Genomic DNA, 14,354 nt, shown 5'->3' on the forward strand with positions numbered 1-14,354 from the left:
GTGCCAGGCGGTATTGGCACAGGCCTTTAATCCCCAGTACTTGGGAGGCAGGGGCAGGTGGATCTCTGTGAGTTCAAGGCCAGCGTGGTCTATAGAGCTAGTGCCAGGACAGGCTCCAAAGTTACACAGAGAAACCCTGTCTCGAAAAACCAAAAACAAACAAACAACCAACCAAACAAATAAATAAATAAATAAAGTGATAAACAAGGAAGAGGAAATGGGTTAATAGGAAATCATTTCTTGGGGAGAGCAGAAGAGGACAGGTATGAGGGCAGGCTCCTTCCTTCCCTCTTCAGACCAGGTAGAGCGTGTCTCCACCCAGTCCAGATGCCTACCTGCTGGTCTTCCTTGGAGTGCGGGGTGGCTTTAGGGCACTAGATCCCAAACGGAGAAAGTTCCACGAGGCACAGCCGCTTACCTCAGTCTCAGCATCTGAGAAACAGTAAACAGTGAACGAATGGCCACAAACACAGTCATGGCTCCCAGGGCCTGAGGCAGCAGCTATGGAACTGCGCATAACGGTTATTTTGAAAAGGTTGCCAACCTGTGTCCCTGGGCTGTTCTTCGTGAAGAAGCCCACAGGGGAGAATCGACCCTCACACCTCGGGCCTTCAGGAAGCTTCCTCTGGGAAATTGTGAGTGAGCAGATCCTACAGGCCCAGCAGCACTTTCCACACTTCCTGGGAACCGTGCTGCCCTTAGCGTTATTTTGCAGGACTCCACACTCACAACCTTTAGGTCTGGGTGGTCACAGCCTCGGGCTCCCCAACGTCCAACTTCCAGCGAGGGAGGCGCGCACGCAGAGCCCAGGTTCCCACCCGGCAGCGCTCCCGGTTCTCAAGGTTCCGGGAGTGGTGGTGGTGGGGAGAACCGTGGAGCTCGGGGCTCAGGCGGTTGCTGCTGGTGCAGCCCAGGCGCCGACCTGCGACCCTGTGCAGAGGCCCCAGCGGTGGTGGCGGGCCGCGGTGGGGGTCATGCTGTGCTGGTTGCGGGGCTTCGTGCTGCCCTCTGTGGCCTGCCAGAGTGTCAATACCCAGTTGGCCTATGAGATCCTCTTCGAAGACCTGGACCGCAATGGGGATGGTGTGGTGGACATCGTGGAGCTCAGAGATGGGCTGAGGAACTGGAATTCCACCTTTGATTCCGACTCAGAAAAGGTAAGTCAGGGAGGGAGAGCATGTGGCCCTGCGCATGCTGGAAAGACATTGTAGCACTGAGCGGACCCAACCTGCAACCCTGGCCCTTTGAGAATTTTCCAGAGCTTTCCTGAGCTTGTGGAGCAGAAGTGGAATCCCCTTTTGTTGGGTTCTTCATGCAGAATAACACAGCCACAGTGAAACATGTCATCATTCTCAAAATAGTCGTTATCTGTAGTGACAAAACCGCCCTGGCATTTGAAGGAGATTCTGGGGTTCTGAACATTTCCTATCCAGAAGGGTCAGGACTGTGCTAGCTTTTGTCCAAAGTAAGCCTGTTGTTCTCAAGAGGCTTTCAGCCTGTGGGAGCTTGTCTTAGGAACTGTACACAGATGAGTATCCCAGAACTGGTGTCTTTGACTTAACAGTCCCCAAATCCAAGGCAAGCCAACAGACTTATATTTTATTAGTATCATTCATAAACTAGGATTTTTATGAAAACTAGGTCCACCATCCCAGGGCCCATTTCTAGTCTCCTGGTCTACAGGTGCTCCAAGTTAAACACACTAGTCAAATTGTGGCGCCAATTGCGAGAGAGTAATCTTTCTGGGTCTGGGTTAACAAAGTAATTTTCTAAAAGACAGTTCCATCCATTTACCTGCAAAGTTCATGAGTTCGTTTTTCTTTATGACTGAACAAAATTTAGTTGTATATATGCATCACATTTTCATTGTCCATCCGTCCATCCGTTGCTGGACATCTAGGCTGTTTTCATTTCCTAACTATTTTGAACAGAGAGGTGACGAACATGGCCCAACAATTGTTTCTGTGGTAGGATATAAAGTCCTTTGAGTATATACCTGTTGAGTAATATGACTGGCTCATACGGTAGATCTATTTATAGCCTTTTGAGGATCCTCCCCTGACACTGATTTCCATCCTGGTGGCTTTAGTTTCTGGTTTCACCAGTAACAAATGAGGGTTCCCCTTTCCATTCAATGTCACCAGCAATTGTTACTTGCTTTCTTGATGATAACCACGTTGATTGGTTGACATCTCAATGCCATTTTAATTTCTATTAATTTGATAGTTCAAGATGTTTAACACTAATGATTTCTTAGCAATATGCATTTCTTCTTTTGAGAACTCTGTTCAGTTCATTGCCCTATTTTTTAAATGGACTTGTTTGGTTTCTTGAGTTCTTTGTATATTTTAGACACTAATCTTCTATCAGATGTATAGCTGGCAAAGATTTTTTTCCCATTCTATAGCCTGCCCCTTTAGTTGCTTAACAGTTTGCATCACAGAAGTCTTTTAATTTCACAAAGACCTATTTGTCAATCATTGACCCTAGGTCCTTCTTGAGGGGTTCTATTCAGAAAGTCTTTATTCTAGCCTTAAGTGTACTCCCTAATCTGTCCTCTAGAAGGTTCAGTTTCATGTCTAACATTGAGATCTTTGATCCATTTGGAATGGCTTTTTGTGCAGGGGGAGAGATAAGGATCAAATTAAATTCTTCATATATGTGTCTATGGGAAGAGCCGCGTTTATAAGACCTTCTTCTGGCCCTGCCCAGGCCGGGAGGCCCAGATGGGGGTACCCCAGACTGAGGCCCTCCTGGATGATGGTGGGGCCTGGATGGGCAGTTAGGAAGGCAGTGAGGAGGGCACTAGAGGCAGTGAGGGTGTTGGAGGTGATGTGGGCCCTAATGCAGAGGGTGTGTGGAGCCCAGACATTGAGCAGAGTTTTCAAGAGGCCCAGGCCATATACCCTCCGTGTGGCCGATATATGGCCCAGGCCATATACCCTCCGTGTGGCCGATACAAGATCATCTTGTCAGATGAGGGTAAGGTGTATGGCCGGAATGAACTCATTGCCTGAAGACAGGGAAGATGGGAACTCACAAGCAGGTCTTGAGCCACATCCAGGTTTTGGCTAGAAGGAAATCGAGAGAAATTCAGTCCAAGCTGAAGGACCAAGTCTCCAAGGACAAGACCTTCCAGACGATGGCAACCATGTATGTCTAAGGCACAGTTCATCTCTGCACCATCCCTCCAGGCCAAGCTGGATCCTTCTGGCCCTCAGACCACTGAGCTTTTCCAGTTCTGGTCTGGGAACTCTGGGCCACTGTGGAATATTCCAGACGTGAAGCCATTCTTCCCAGACACCATTCTCTGTGTCACTGAATCCTCCATCCACTGACCTACCAGGGTATGAGCCGCCCCCAGCCCTCTCACCCCTGTGCCCGCCTGCTCCATCTCCCCCAGCCTGCCAGGCTCGGTTCCTGGGCACTGCATGCCTGCAGCTGGTAGAGTTCTCAGCCTTTGTGGAACTACCAGACGCAGTTGACTTGGTCCAGAGGCATCTGTTTGTCCATCTCATTCAGCAGTGTCCCAGTCCTAGAGCGCCGCCCCTGGAGAGTGTGGACGTGTGACAGATCTATGACAAGTTCCGTGAGAAAAAGGGTGGCCTCCAGGAGCTGTATGACTGAGGGCCACCCCATGCATTCTTCCTGGTCCAGTTCTGGGCGGACCTGAATTGGGGCCCAAGTGGTGAAGAGGCAGGGACCAGTGGAGGCAGCGGTGGCTTCTATGGAGTGAGCAGCCAGTATGAGAGCCGGGAGTTCATGGCACTTACCTGCTCCTCCAAGGTGTGCTCCTTTGGCAAGCAAGTGGTGGAGAAGGTGGAGACAGTGGGGGGGGGCAGCTGGAGGATGGGCGCTTTGTGTACCGCCTGATGCACTCCCCATGTGTGAGTACCTGATTAACTTTCTGCACAGGCTGCGCCAGCTGCTCGATTGCTACATGATGAACAGTGTCTTGGAGAACTTCACCATCCTCCAGGAGTGACCAACAGGGACACTCAGGAATTGCTGCTGTGCACTGCCTACATCTTTGATGTCTCCACCAGTGAACACAGAGCCCAAGAACACATCTACCCGCCTGGTCAGGGACTGATGGGGCCCCCACTGTTGGTTGTCCTCAGAACACCCCCTTCCCAGGAAGGACCCTTTGGCTCTCTGATGTGGGAGTGATTTCTTACTAATAAAGAAACTGCCTAGGCCCCTTGATAGGCCCACCCTTAGGTGGGTGGAGAAAACAGAAGAGAATTCTGGGAGAAAGAAGCTTAGTCGAGGAGTCGCCATGATTCTCCCACTCCAGACAGATGCAGGTTAAGATCCTCTCTGGTAAGCCAGCTCATGGGCTACACAGAATATTAGAAATGGGTTAGAACAATATGTAAGAGCTAGCCAATAAGAAGCTGGAACTAGCCGGGCCAGGCAGTGTTTGAAAGAATACAGTTTCCGTGTAATTATTTCTGGGCATAAGCTAGCCATGCGGGCGGGCGGCCGGGTGCCGGGGATGCAGCCCCGCCGCTCCTAATTCAACAGCTCTCCCTGTACCCCTCATTTGGAGAGAGGGCCATGATAAAAAGACCTGATTTCAAGCTTGAGCAAGGGGGCTGGCTCCTATTAGAGGGTAACCCCAAAACTTGTTGAGCTGAATGAACTGACCTTACAGGGAGCATTTGACAGGGCATCAGGGATTGGGGACAGGAGTGCATGCCTACAGGTGAGCACTGGTTTCTCAGTTCTACAGGGCCCCCTCTTTGCTCTTCTGCAGAAGGGAGCCAGGCAGTGTGTGAGATATGTCAGCTTCTAAAAACTTAGTCTTCTGTACCCTAGCCCTAAAGTTTGCTATGTGGAATATTCCCAAGCCTGCAAACATGTCAGAACATGCTGGGCTGTTGCTTTTCCTACTCAGTGATCTGAAATTAAGCTAAGTGCTCTTAATCAAGAAAGTTGCATTATGTCAGGGAAATTGAATCCTTCCTGTGATCTTCAACCTAAAAGCTGTTGTGTCTTCTACTTGGCAATTCCTAAATGTCTGGTGAAGGCATTAATTCACAGTATCTCACTGTGCTAGTGCATTTCAGGGTAATTGCGCATGCTTGGATAGCTGCTGACTCAGTAGCTTTGGACCTGAGACTCAGCCCAGAAGAGAACAGGATGGAGACCCTAGACAAGTGCTGTGTGGTTTTCTGCTTGCTGCTAGGCCTGTTGACTATAATATACTTCTTTCTTTTGGGCTGGTTCCACTTCCTGTTAGCAGGTTTCCTCGGCAGGTACTCCACGATTCTGGCACCTCTAACATCTTGGATTCTCCAAGACAATCCAGGCTTCAACTTCACAGCTTCATGGAATGGTTTCTCTACTAGGTTTCCATGCAGGGACATTGCTGACACATGCCTGATCTCAGTGGCTTTCTTTAGGGACAAATTCCATAACCCCTTTCTTCTATCCTTAACTCTCAGAACCACATGGCCAAAGCTGCCAAATTCTGTTACTTGCTAGAACTGAATCATGCCCCCTTGTTCAGTTACCTCTTCACCAGCTTTCTGTCTTTCACTGCCTAATCTTGGTTGTCCTGAAACTTGTGCTACAGACCAGACTGGCATCAAACTCGGGGATCTGCCAGCCTCTGCCTTTCCAGTGCTGGGATTAAAGGTGTGCACCACCACCCCAGCTCTAAACTTGTCTTTAGTTCCTTCTCAAAAGTTGGAAACTTAACTGGCACTTATCCTGAGGTCATTTCATTTTTTAAATCTATTTATCTCCTTGAACACAGGATTTAGCTCTCTTCTACTTCCTGGTGCCCCTTTCCTCCTCAGATTGTACATTTTCTGCTTTTCCTTGCTCAGCTTGCACCTTTTCATTATGAGTGAAAAGTAATAACAACCGATAGAGTCCGTACTAGACTGTTTTGAGATTTCCTCTGCCAACACAACTAATCCAAAACTCTTCAATTTAGTCTCAGACAGATTCTTCAGGCAAGGTCAAAAACCAGCCATCGTCTTCATCAAAATATCACAAGAACAGTCTCTTGGCTACATGCTAAAGTTCTTCTCCTTTGAAACTGAGCACTACTGTCTTCCATGCTCCTACTAGGATAGCTCATTAAGCCCTCACTTAACGCATTTAGCTGCTTTTCTGATTCAAAGCCCCAAAGTCCGCATTCCTTCAAACAAAAGCATGGCTAGGTCTATCACAGCAATAGCCCACTTCTGGTGCCAACTTCTGTCTTAGTTAGGATTTTATTGCTGTGAAGAGACATCATGAGCACGACAACTCTTCTAAAAGGAAACCATTTAACTGGGGCTGGCTGACAGTCAGTTATTGTCATGGAGGGACACATGGTGCTGGAGAAGGAGCTGCCAGTTCCACAAACTGGACTGGCAGGCAGCAGGAAGTGACTGAAACACACTTCTCCAACAAGGCCACACCTCCTAATAGTTCCACTCCCTATGGACCTATGTAGGTCATTTTAAATCAAACTACCACAGATCATGTTTCTTAGAAATGTAACATTGAGTACTGCCTCTTGGTCAAATTGGAGCTATAGGTTTGGGCTTTTGGCTTAGTATTTGTCTGATATATTAGGTCGGGGAAATTGAGTTACTGTGCCTTTTCAAAATGCAGGTGTATTGGACTCTCCTTGTCTGGTGTCATTGGCAGGCATTTTGGATGAGTGGAGCTACTCCTTGACTTTCTGGATCGAACAATTCCAGTCTCCATGATTCTTTGTAATCAAGGGAGTTGAGCATTTCTTTTCTAGGTAATCATTGATCGAGTGTGCCCTGTGGCTGTGTGTATAAACTAGCTAATACATAATCTATGTAGAATCAGGTTACGTTTCATGCCGTGTTTCTGAGGGCAGCCAGCTCAGTTTAAAAAGTGGGCATGAGGTTGGCTGATGTTTCTAATTGCCTATTAAACTTGGCAGGAACAGAGAGATGACATCAAGATTTATGTGATAGTCCTTATACTCTTGGACCCAACTTCCCTTTTTTGGGTTTCTGTCTTACTGCAAGTAGTCAACCATATTGCTACTCCTTGTGGCCTATGTGCACTTAGACTTGGATGGGCCTTCCAGCAACTATGTTAGAATGCTAGGGAATCTAGGTGGCTACCCCTGGTTGTCTTTTGTCTTATAGGAGCTTGTCATGAAGAGATTCTTTCTGGCCTTAGTCTGACTTCAGTGAATTGGGAGCGACATCATGCTTGAAGTGAGACTCTTGTTCTTGTTCTTATCCTTCACTTCTGCCAATTATGTACCTGTTTTAGGCTTGCTTCTAAATCTTAGGGGTTTCAAAAAGATGTTCTGGTATGTATTGTCAATAGTTAAGTTTTCTGGTGCGTGTGCATGTGGTGGAGAGGAGCCTAAAACTTTATTCTGTGATATTGTTAATATCACTCTCAAAGATTTATTTTGAAAGTAAAACTTTGTATTTCTGCCATACGTAGAAAGCTAGTAGATTACAAATAACCATAAAATGGACATTTTAAAAGTTGTATTTTAAAATTTTGTTTAAATACCATATTACCTGATGAAGTTGAGACATCTACTCTGGCTTGTGTGTTTTAAGAAGTTGGTAAGTTTTGAGGCATGTTAGAATAATAGAAACATTTCTCATGATATAGTCAAGAGGGAATGGTACATGAACGTCAGTGTTTTGTTGGGGTCAAGTCCAAGAAGGGTTATCCAAGATAAAATTTAGGCTCTCTGCAGTAGGGAGGTCCAGCTTCTGATGGACTGAAACTTGCAGCTTTGCAAAAACCTCCTTTTATTGTTACACAAATTTTTCCTCTTGCAAGTCAGTTTCTGCATACCAAAACTTTTTTTTAATTTTTAATTAACTCGATTATTTTTATACAACTTGCAAATGTATTTCATAAAATCAAATATATGAAGAAGAGCTGGAATAAAATCATGGACTTCTTGTAGAAATTGCCTTGTGACATGAAAGACAGAGCAACTAGAGAATCAAGGGCCTGCTGAGAATATGAAGTCGTTCTGGAGACGAAGCCTTTAGTTATTGTTTCTATGTGTTTTTTTTTTGTTTGTTTAGTGGCATTTCATTTGTATTTTAATAAAGACTGCCTGAAGATCTGAGAGTAAAACCATCCCCCTAGTCAGCCTTACAGACCAGATTATATACCAAAACTTTTTATCTGGAGTTGTTTGAATGATTTGCCTAAGCAATTCTCAGCCACAGACCTCCTGGTTTGCCAGGTCCTCTCAAGACTCAGTTTTGCAAAGGCTCTGAAATTCTTCAGGAAGAACTCAGAGAAGAATTCCTGACTTTAAACAAAAGGTAGTTCAAAGCCTAGGTGCTGTGTCTATAAAATTCAAGCCAGATGCAATGGCTCTGTGGAGCAAAGACTAATTTTCTCAAGCTGTGATTTAATACTGTTTTCATGTGTGGTGGCTTGAAAGAAAATGGCCCCCAAAGGGTGGCACTATTAGAAGTATGGCCTTGGTGGAGGGAGTGTGCCACCATGGGGGTGGCTTTGAGGTCTATGCTAAAGCTACATTCACTGTAGACTCAATCTTCTTGTTGCCTTTGAATCAAGGTGTAGAAATCTCAGCTCCTTCTTCAGCACCATGTCTGCCTGCGTGCTGCCATGTTGCACTGTGATGATAATGGCTGAACCTCTGTAAATGTAAGCAACCCCAATTAAGTGTTTTTCCTTTATAAGAGTTGCTGTGGTCATGGTGTCTCCTCATGGCAGTAGAAATCTCAAGATATGTGAGCATCATATATGTTCTGCTTAATGGAAACCACTAACCTGAAGCATTAATTTGAGATAATTTTTTGTAGCATTTCTCCCCTCTTTATCTTTTCTTCCATTCATTTCGTTTTTAGCAAATTGTGTAGTGTAGGTGTTTTCCTGTGCTGGCAGCTGCTCTCAAATAACCACTCAGAGTCTTAATTATAAATGCTTGGCCAATGGCTCAGGCTTGACACTAGCTAACTCTTACATTTTCAGTTAACCCATATTTTTATCTACACTTTGTGACCTTTTCTCAGTACAGCATGCCCTTCTTGCTCCTCTCTGTCTCTTCTGGTAACTCCTGACTCCACCCTTCTTTCTCCCATCATTCTGTTTGTCTCTTCTGCCTAACCTTATTTTGTTCAGCTATTGGCCAATCAGCTCCTTTATTAAACTAATCCCTATGACATATTTACAGTATACAGAAGATTATTCTACAGCAGGATATAGATGAAATGATCTTATAGCCATAACTTGCTTAGGACTAAATGATCAATATATTTGGAATGTTATTATCACCATTAGTATTACTATATTTTTTATAACTAACATCTGTTTTATCTCCATGTAAATATTTCACATATTATAGAAATGTTTACTCCTATTTATCTGTTTAGCAAATGTTTTTCCTTGTGGATCTCAGCGCAAGCTGTCTTCCTTTCTGAAGGCTCTCTGGAGACGCTCAGCACTCTCACTTCATTTACTGTCTCACACTTGAATTTCTCGCATTATTTCACCTAACGTACTACCTTGGTTATGTGAGTCAGCTTTATTAGTCTATAATTTGCTTCAGACCAGAGACCGTAGCTTTTTGTCTTTTTATTACCAGTGGTGTGTTGTGTGCAGTATGCGAGTGTGGTGTGTGATGTGCAGTGTGCACAACATGCAGTGTGTGGTGTACAGTGTGCAGTATCCAGTGTACAGTATGGCAAATTTGCACTGTGCAGCATATGGTGTGTGCAATGTAAGGTGTGTGTGGTGTTCAGTGATCTAGTTTTCAGCTCATAGCATTTATTTTCAAATTCAATAAATAAGTTTGAGAAATGTAATCTATTAAAGGCCAATATTTCATACTTTATGCTAGACATTTGATCATACAAAGATGAATAATATATGGTCAGTGGTAAGAGTCTTCTGGGAATATACAGTTTTTGTAACATATTATTGTTTTTGAAAAATTTATTTATATATACATGTATAAATGTTTTATGTGCATTTATGTTAAGTGTACTGTGTTTGTATCTGGTGCCTGTGGAGTCCAGAGAGTATGCTAGATCCCTTGGAACTGGAGTTACAGGTGGTTGAAAGTAACCATGTGGGTGCTGGGTACTGAACCCAGGTCCCTGAAGAGCAACAAGTGTTCTTAACTGCTGGGCCATCTATCCAGTCCTATAATGTTAACTTTTTTATTTTAAAAAGCTTAAGGACAAAGCTGGGCAGTGGTGGCACAAACCTTTATTCCCAGCACTCAGGAGGCATAGGCAGGTGGATCTCTGTGAGTTGGAGGTCAGCCTGGTCTACAAGAGCTAGTTCCAGGACAGGAACCAAAGTTACAATGAAACCATGTCTCAAAAAAAGAAAAAAAAAAAGTAAGGACTTAGTGAGACTCGAACATACATGCTTACTTCACAAGGCTAGGTCTTAAACCATAATCTGAGGAACATCAGAGTTTCATGTTTATCACATTTAGTAGACAGATTTTTTATTTCTCTGATGGCAAAGGCTCTATACCTTAGTATCCTTAAGCCCTTGAAGTGTGTGTAATTAAGTAAATATTTACTAATAAATTTCATATTGATTTGAGATGACATGATGGCTCTTGACTTCAGTACTGCATGAATCTAAAAAAAAATTGAATAATTGAATGTGTTTAGGCTTACGTTAATGACTAAACACTAGGGACTGGACACTTATAATGGAAATCATGTAGTGTGAGTGAAATGAGCTAATGCTAGCATGGCATACTGGCGTCACATATACTTGTTGCAATGAGTTTCTTCTCTTGTAGACCATTTTTCGGGCTGCAGATTCCAATGCTGATGCAGGACTAGATTTTGAAGAATTTGTACAGTACCTTCAAGACCACGAGAAGAAAATGAAACTGGCATTTAAGAGTCTGGACAGAAATAATGATGGTGTGTGTATGTATTCCCCACAGTTAGCTTGATATGCATAAGTACTTGTGCTAATGAATAATTTTACTAGCCTTTTTAATTTCTTCCTACTGTCAGATCCAATTTATTATTTAGCAATAATTTTTATATTACATAGAATAATATAATTGATATCTTTGGGTTTCTATAGCTATGATAAAACATCAGAACCAAAACAACTTGAATTTCTTCTTTTTTGTAGGAAATTCTTGAGGTTGCAAATCTCACTGTGTAGCCCTTGCTGGCCTGAAACTTGCTATATAGACCAAGCTGGCCTTGAACTGACAGAGATCTTCCTGCCTTTGCTTCCTGAGTGCTGAGTGCCTTGTCCAGCACATTCATATATATAAAACAATTCCTCATGTTGTGCTGACCCCCAACCAGAAATTTATTATTATTATTAGTTTGTCTGTTGTTTTTTTTTGAGACAGGGTTTCTTGGTGTAGCTTTGGAGCTTGTCCTGGAACTTGCTCTATAGACCAGACTCCAGGCTGACCTCACACTCAGAGATCCACCTGCCCCTGTCTCCTGAGGAATGCTGGGATTAGAGGTGTGTGCTACCACTGCTCAGTATAAGATTTATTGTTGCTACATCATAACTGTAATTTTACTGCCGATACGAACTGTAATGTAAATGTCTGTTTTCTTAGGCAGCCGCTGTCAAAGGGTTGTTCAACCACAAAAAGGTCACGGCCCACAGGTTGAGAACATTGCTGTAGCCCTTCTTTTCAAGTTTAATTTATTAATTCTTTGAGACAGAGTTTCACTGTGTAGTCCTGGCTGGCCTTGCACTCACTATGTAGATAGAGATCCGCCCGCCTCTGTCTCCTGAATACTGGGATTAAAGGTGTGCTCCACCATACCTGCCACATCTGATATCTTATATCTTTAATTAAGATAAGTCTGCTGTATACGCCCTCCAAGACTCAAGGGAACATGGAGGAAGAGAAAAGCAGAAAGAGCAGAAAAGCCGGAGGATGGGGGGATGTGTGGAATGACTTGGCTGTTAGGCTCGTGAACTCACAATCCCAGGGTACCTGCGCAAGAGCTGCTCATGATTGGCCTGTCAGCCTTTCCTAGTGAGGCCCACCCCTCCTTAGGGTTGTTGAGCAGTTATGGTGGCTGGGGGAAGAGGCGTCACTTTTTTCGGTGATGTAATTCTTGATAAGCTGCTCACGCTCCAGTGAATGACCTCCTCCTCATGTCTCACAAACAACCCTAATTAAACTCAAGTGGGCCACATGGAAAAAGACATGGAAATAGTGGAGAATTTCTTGGGAAGAGAAAAAAGGTTTCATTGGGAGAGGGGGGTTAGAGAGGGTGTGAAAATTGCTAAAATTTACTATGCACATATATGAAACTGTCAAAGAAGAAAAAACTGACAAAAACAACAGAAGGGAGAAAAAGTTTATTCTGTTGCACGGTTGAAGGGTACAGTCCATCCTGGTGGGATGCCTGAGTGTGGGGCTTGAAGCAGCTGGTCGACAGAGATGAATGAATTCCAGTTTGCTTTCACTAGTTTATACACACACACACACACACACACACACACACACACACAGACCACACACACATATATGTATATGTAAGATCCATCTAGGGAATGGTGCCACCCACAGTGGGCAAGGGTTCCCTTCTCAATTAATACAGTCAAGATTATCTCCCAGGTATGCCTAAAGGGTGATTCTAGGTTCTGTCAAGTTGACAATTAACACTGCTATTTAGAGGTCAATTTTTACATTTTGATCAGTTTCTTAATTCCAAATAGACTTTCTTTCTTTCTTTCTTTCTTTCTTTCTTTCTTTCTTTCTTTCTTTCTTTCTTTCTTTCTTTCTTTCTTTCTTTCTTTCTTTCTTTACATGAACTTGCAGTCACATATGTATAGTTTGGTGTTCAGTGTTCCTTTTAATGTTATATTGTGTTTTCATTTCTTTTGCAAACATAATTTTTAGTGGCTGGGAAATATTCCAGTTGTGTGGCTGTCCTGGAAGGAATGAAGATATCCCTACTCCCTTTGGTTATCAGATTGTGGAAATAATGAATCTCAGGACACAGGGTTTTCCAAAGGAGTGTTCTGCTGGGAGAAGGAAAAGACTGGCTCGTTGGTTCCCCCAGAAGGAACCTGGAAAGAGACTTCACACAGTTTCAACAACCTGTCATGTTTATAAAAGAGAGGTGGAGCTGGGACCTGAGGATGGATGACCTTGACCAGGACTGCTTCCTTCCTCAGACCTCTGGTGCTCTGTTTAAAACTGAACCATGTGTAAAGATGGACCTCGTGGGTGGTGGATCACTGGGCCTTCTTGTTCTTCCTAATATGGTCATACTTAAGAACCCCCCTTTTTCTGGTTTTCACCATTGTATCTTTTTGTTTTCATATTTATAATTTATCTTTACTTTTTATGTGTACATATGTGTGCTTGTGTCTGTTCATGGGTACAGGTGCCCATGGAGGATAGATGCTTCAGATCCCCTGGAGCTAGAGTTTCAGGCAATTGTGAACAGCCTTACATGGGTCCTGGGAACCAGATTTGGGTCCCCTGTAAGAGCTGTATACACTCTTAATTGTTGAGTCATTTCTCCAACCTCATTTTGTTTTTAATTGTCTTATTGAGGACAAGTGGCCCAGTGTGACTTACTAGCCTGGCTGTGACCCTAACAACTCTGGTAACAGGATGTGGATCATCCAGTCATTCTCATATTGTTAGTTCTGATCATTTATAAACAGTAGTGCAGTCATTATCTATACAGATTTTCAGACTTAGTTATAGTCTGGTTAATTACAGCTGGTTATTTGCTGGCCTAAGATAGATAAACTCTAGTGTTGTTGTGGAATTTTATTCTGTTCTTGACTGCTACCACCATGGTCATTTGTGAAGCTGAAAACCCTCAGATAATTAGTGAGGTTAAAATGCTTTTAGGAAAATATAGTATTTCTATTGTCCCTGTTATGATTAATCTTGGTTACCAACTTGAATTTTAATCTGCTAAGAGACATGCCTCTGCACAAGTCTGTGAGGGGACTTTTTGGAAGGATTAACTGTGGGAGTGATGTGTATGTGGTAGTATATGTGTTGGGTTGGTGATGGTAGAAGGCTTGGGCGGAGACACTCCCTAGAGTGGACAGCACTCTTCAGCAGTGTTCAAAGTATAAAGAGTCTGAGTAAAGGAAGTTCTATTTTTTTGCCTGTGAATTCATCTACTCTTGTTGTTACTGCTACTACCATCTTTTGCTGACATTGGAACACAACGTTTGGTTTTAATGAGAATGACCCCTCTAAAGTACATATATGTAAAAAACTTGGTCCCCAGATGGTAGAAGTGTTTGGGAAGGATTAAGAGGTGTGGCCTAGTGAGAGAAGGTGTCTGGTGGTGGGCTTGAGGTTTTAGAAGACTTGCTTCATTCCCAGTGTGGCTTTCTGCCTCTTACTCGTGGATCAAGATGTGAGC

At 43.6% G+C, this 14,354-nt stretch overlaps 1 protein-coding gene and 1 pseudogene across 1 annotated transcript in view; both read left to right on the forward strand.

The window, feature by feature from the left end:
- The first annotated feature begins 974 nt into the window (after positions 1–974).
- Positions 975–14,354, forward strand: part of LOC126487904 (calcium-binding mitochondrial carrier protein SCaMC-1-like) — a 46,876-nt gene continuing 33,496 nt past the window's right edge. Inside the window, exons 1-2 of the mRNA XM_050120955.1 lie at positions 975–1,157; positions 10,760–10,886. Of these exons, the coding sequence (XP_049976912.1) occupies positions 975–1,157; positions 10,760–10,886 (310 nt within the window). The remainder of the gene's footprint in view (positions 1,158–10,759; positions 10,887–14,354) is intronic.
- Positions 2,727–4,093, forward strand: LOC126487903 (transcriptional enhancer factor TEF-4-like; annotated as a pseudogene).

This window comes from Alexandromys fortis, unplaced genomic scaffold, assembly GCF_014885135.2.
Source record: "Alexandromys fortis isolate MF-2015 unplaced genomic scaffold, M_Fortis_MF-2015_v1.1 scaffold_176, whole genome shotgun sequence".
Taxonomy (NCBI): domain Eukaryota; kingdom Metazoa; phylum Chordata; class Mammalia; order Rodentia; family Cricetidae; genus Alexandromys; species Alexandromys fortis.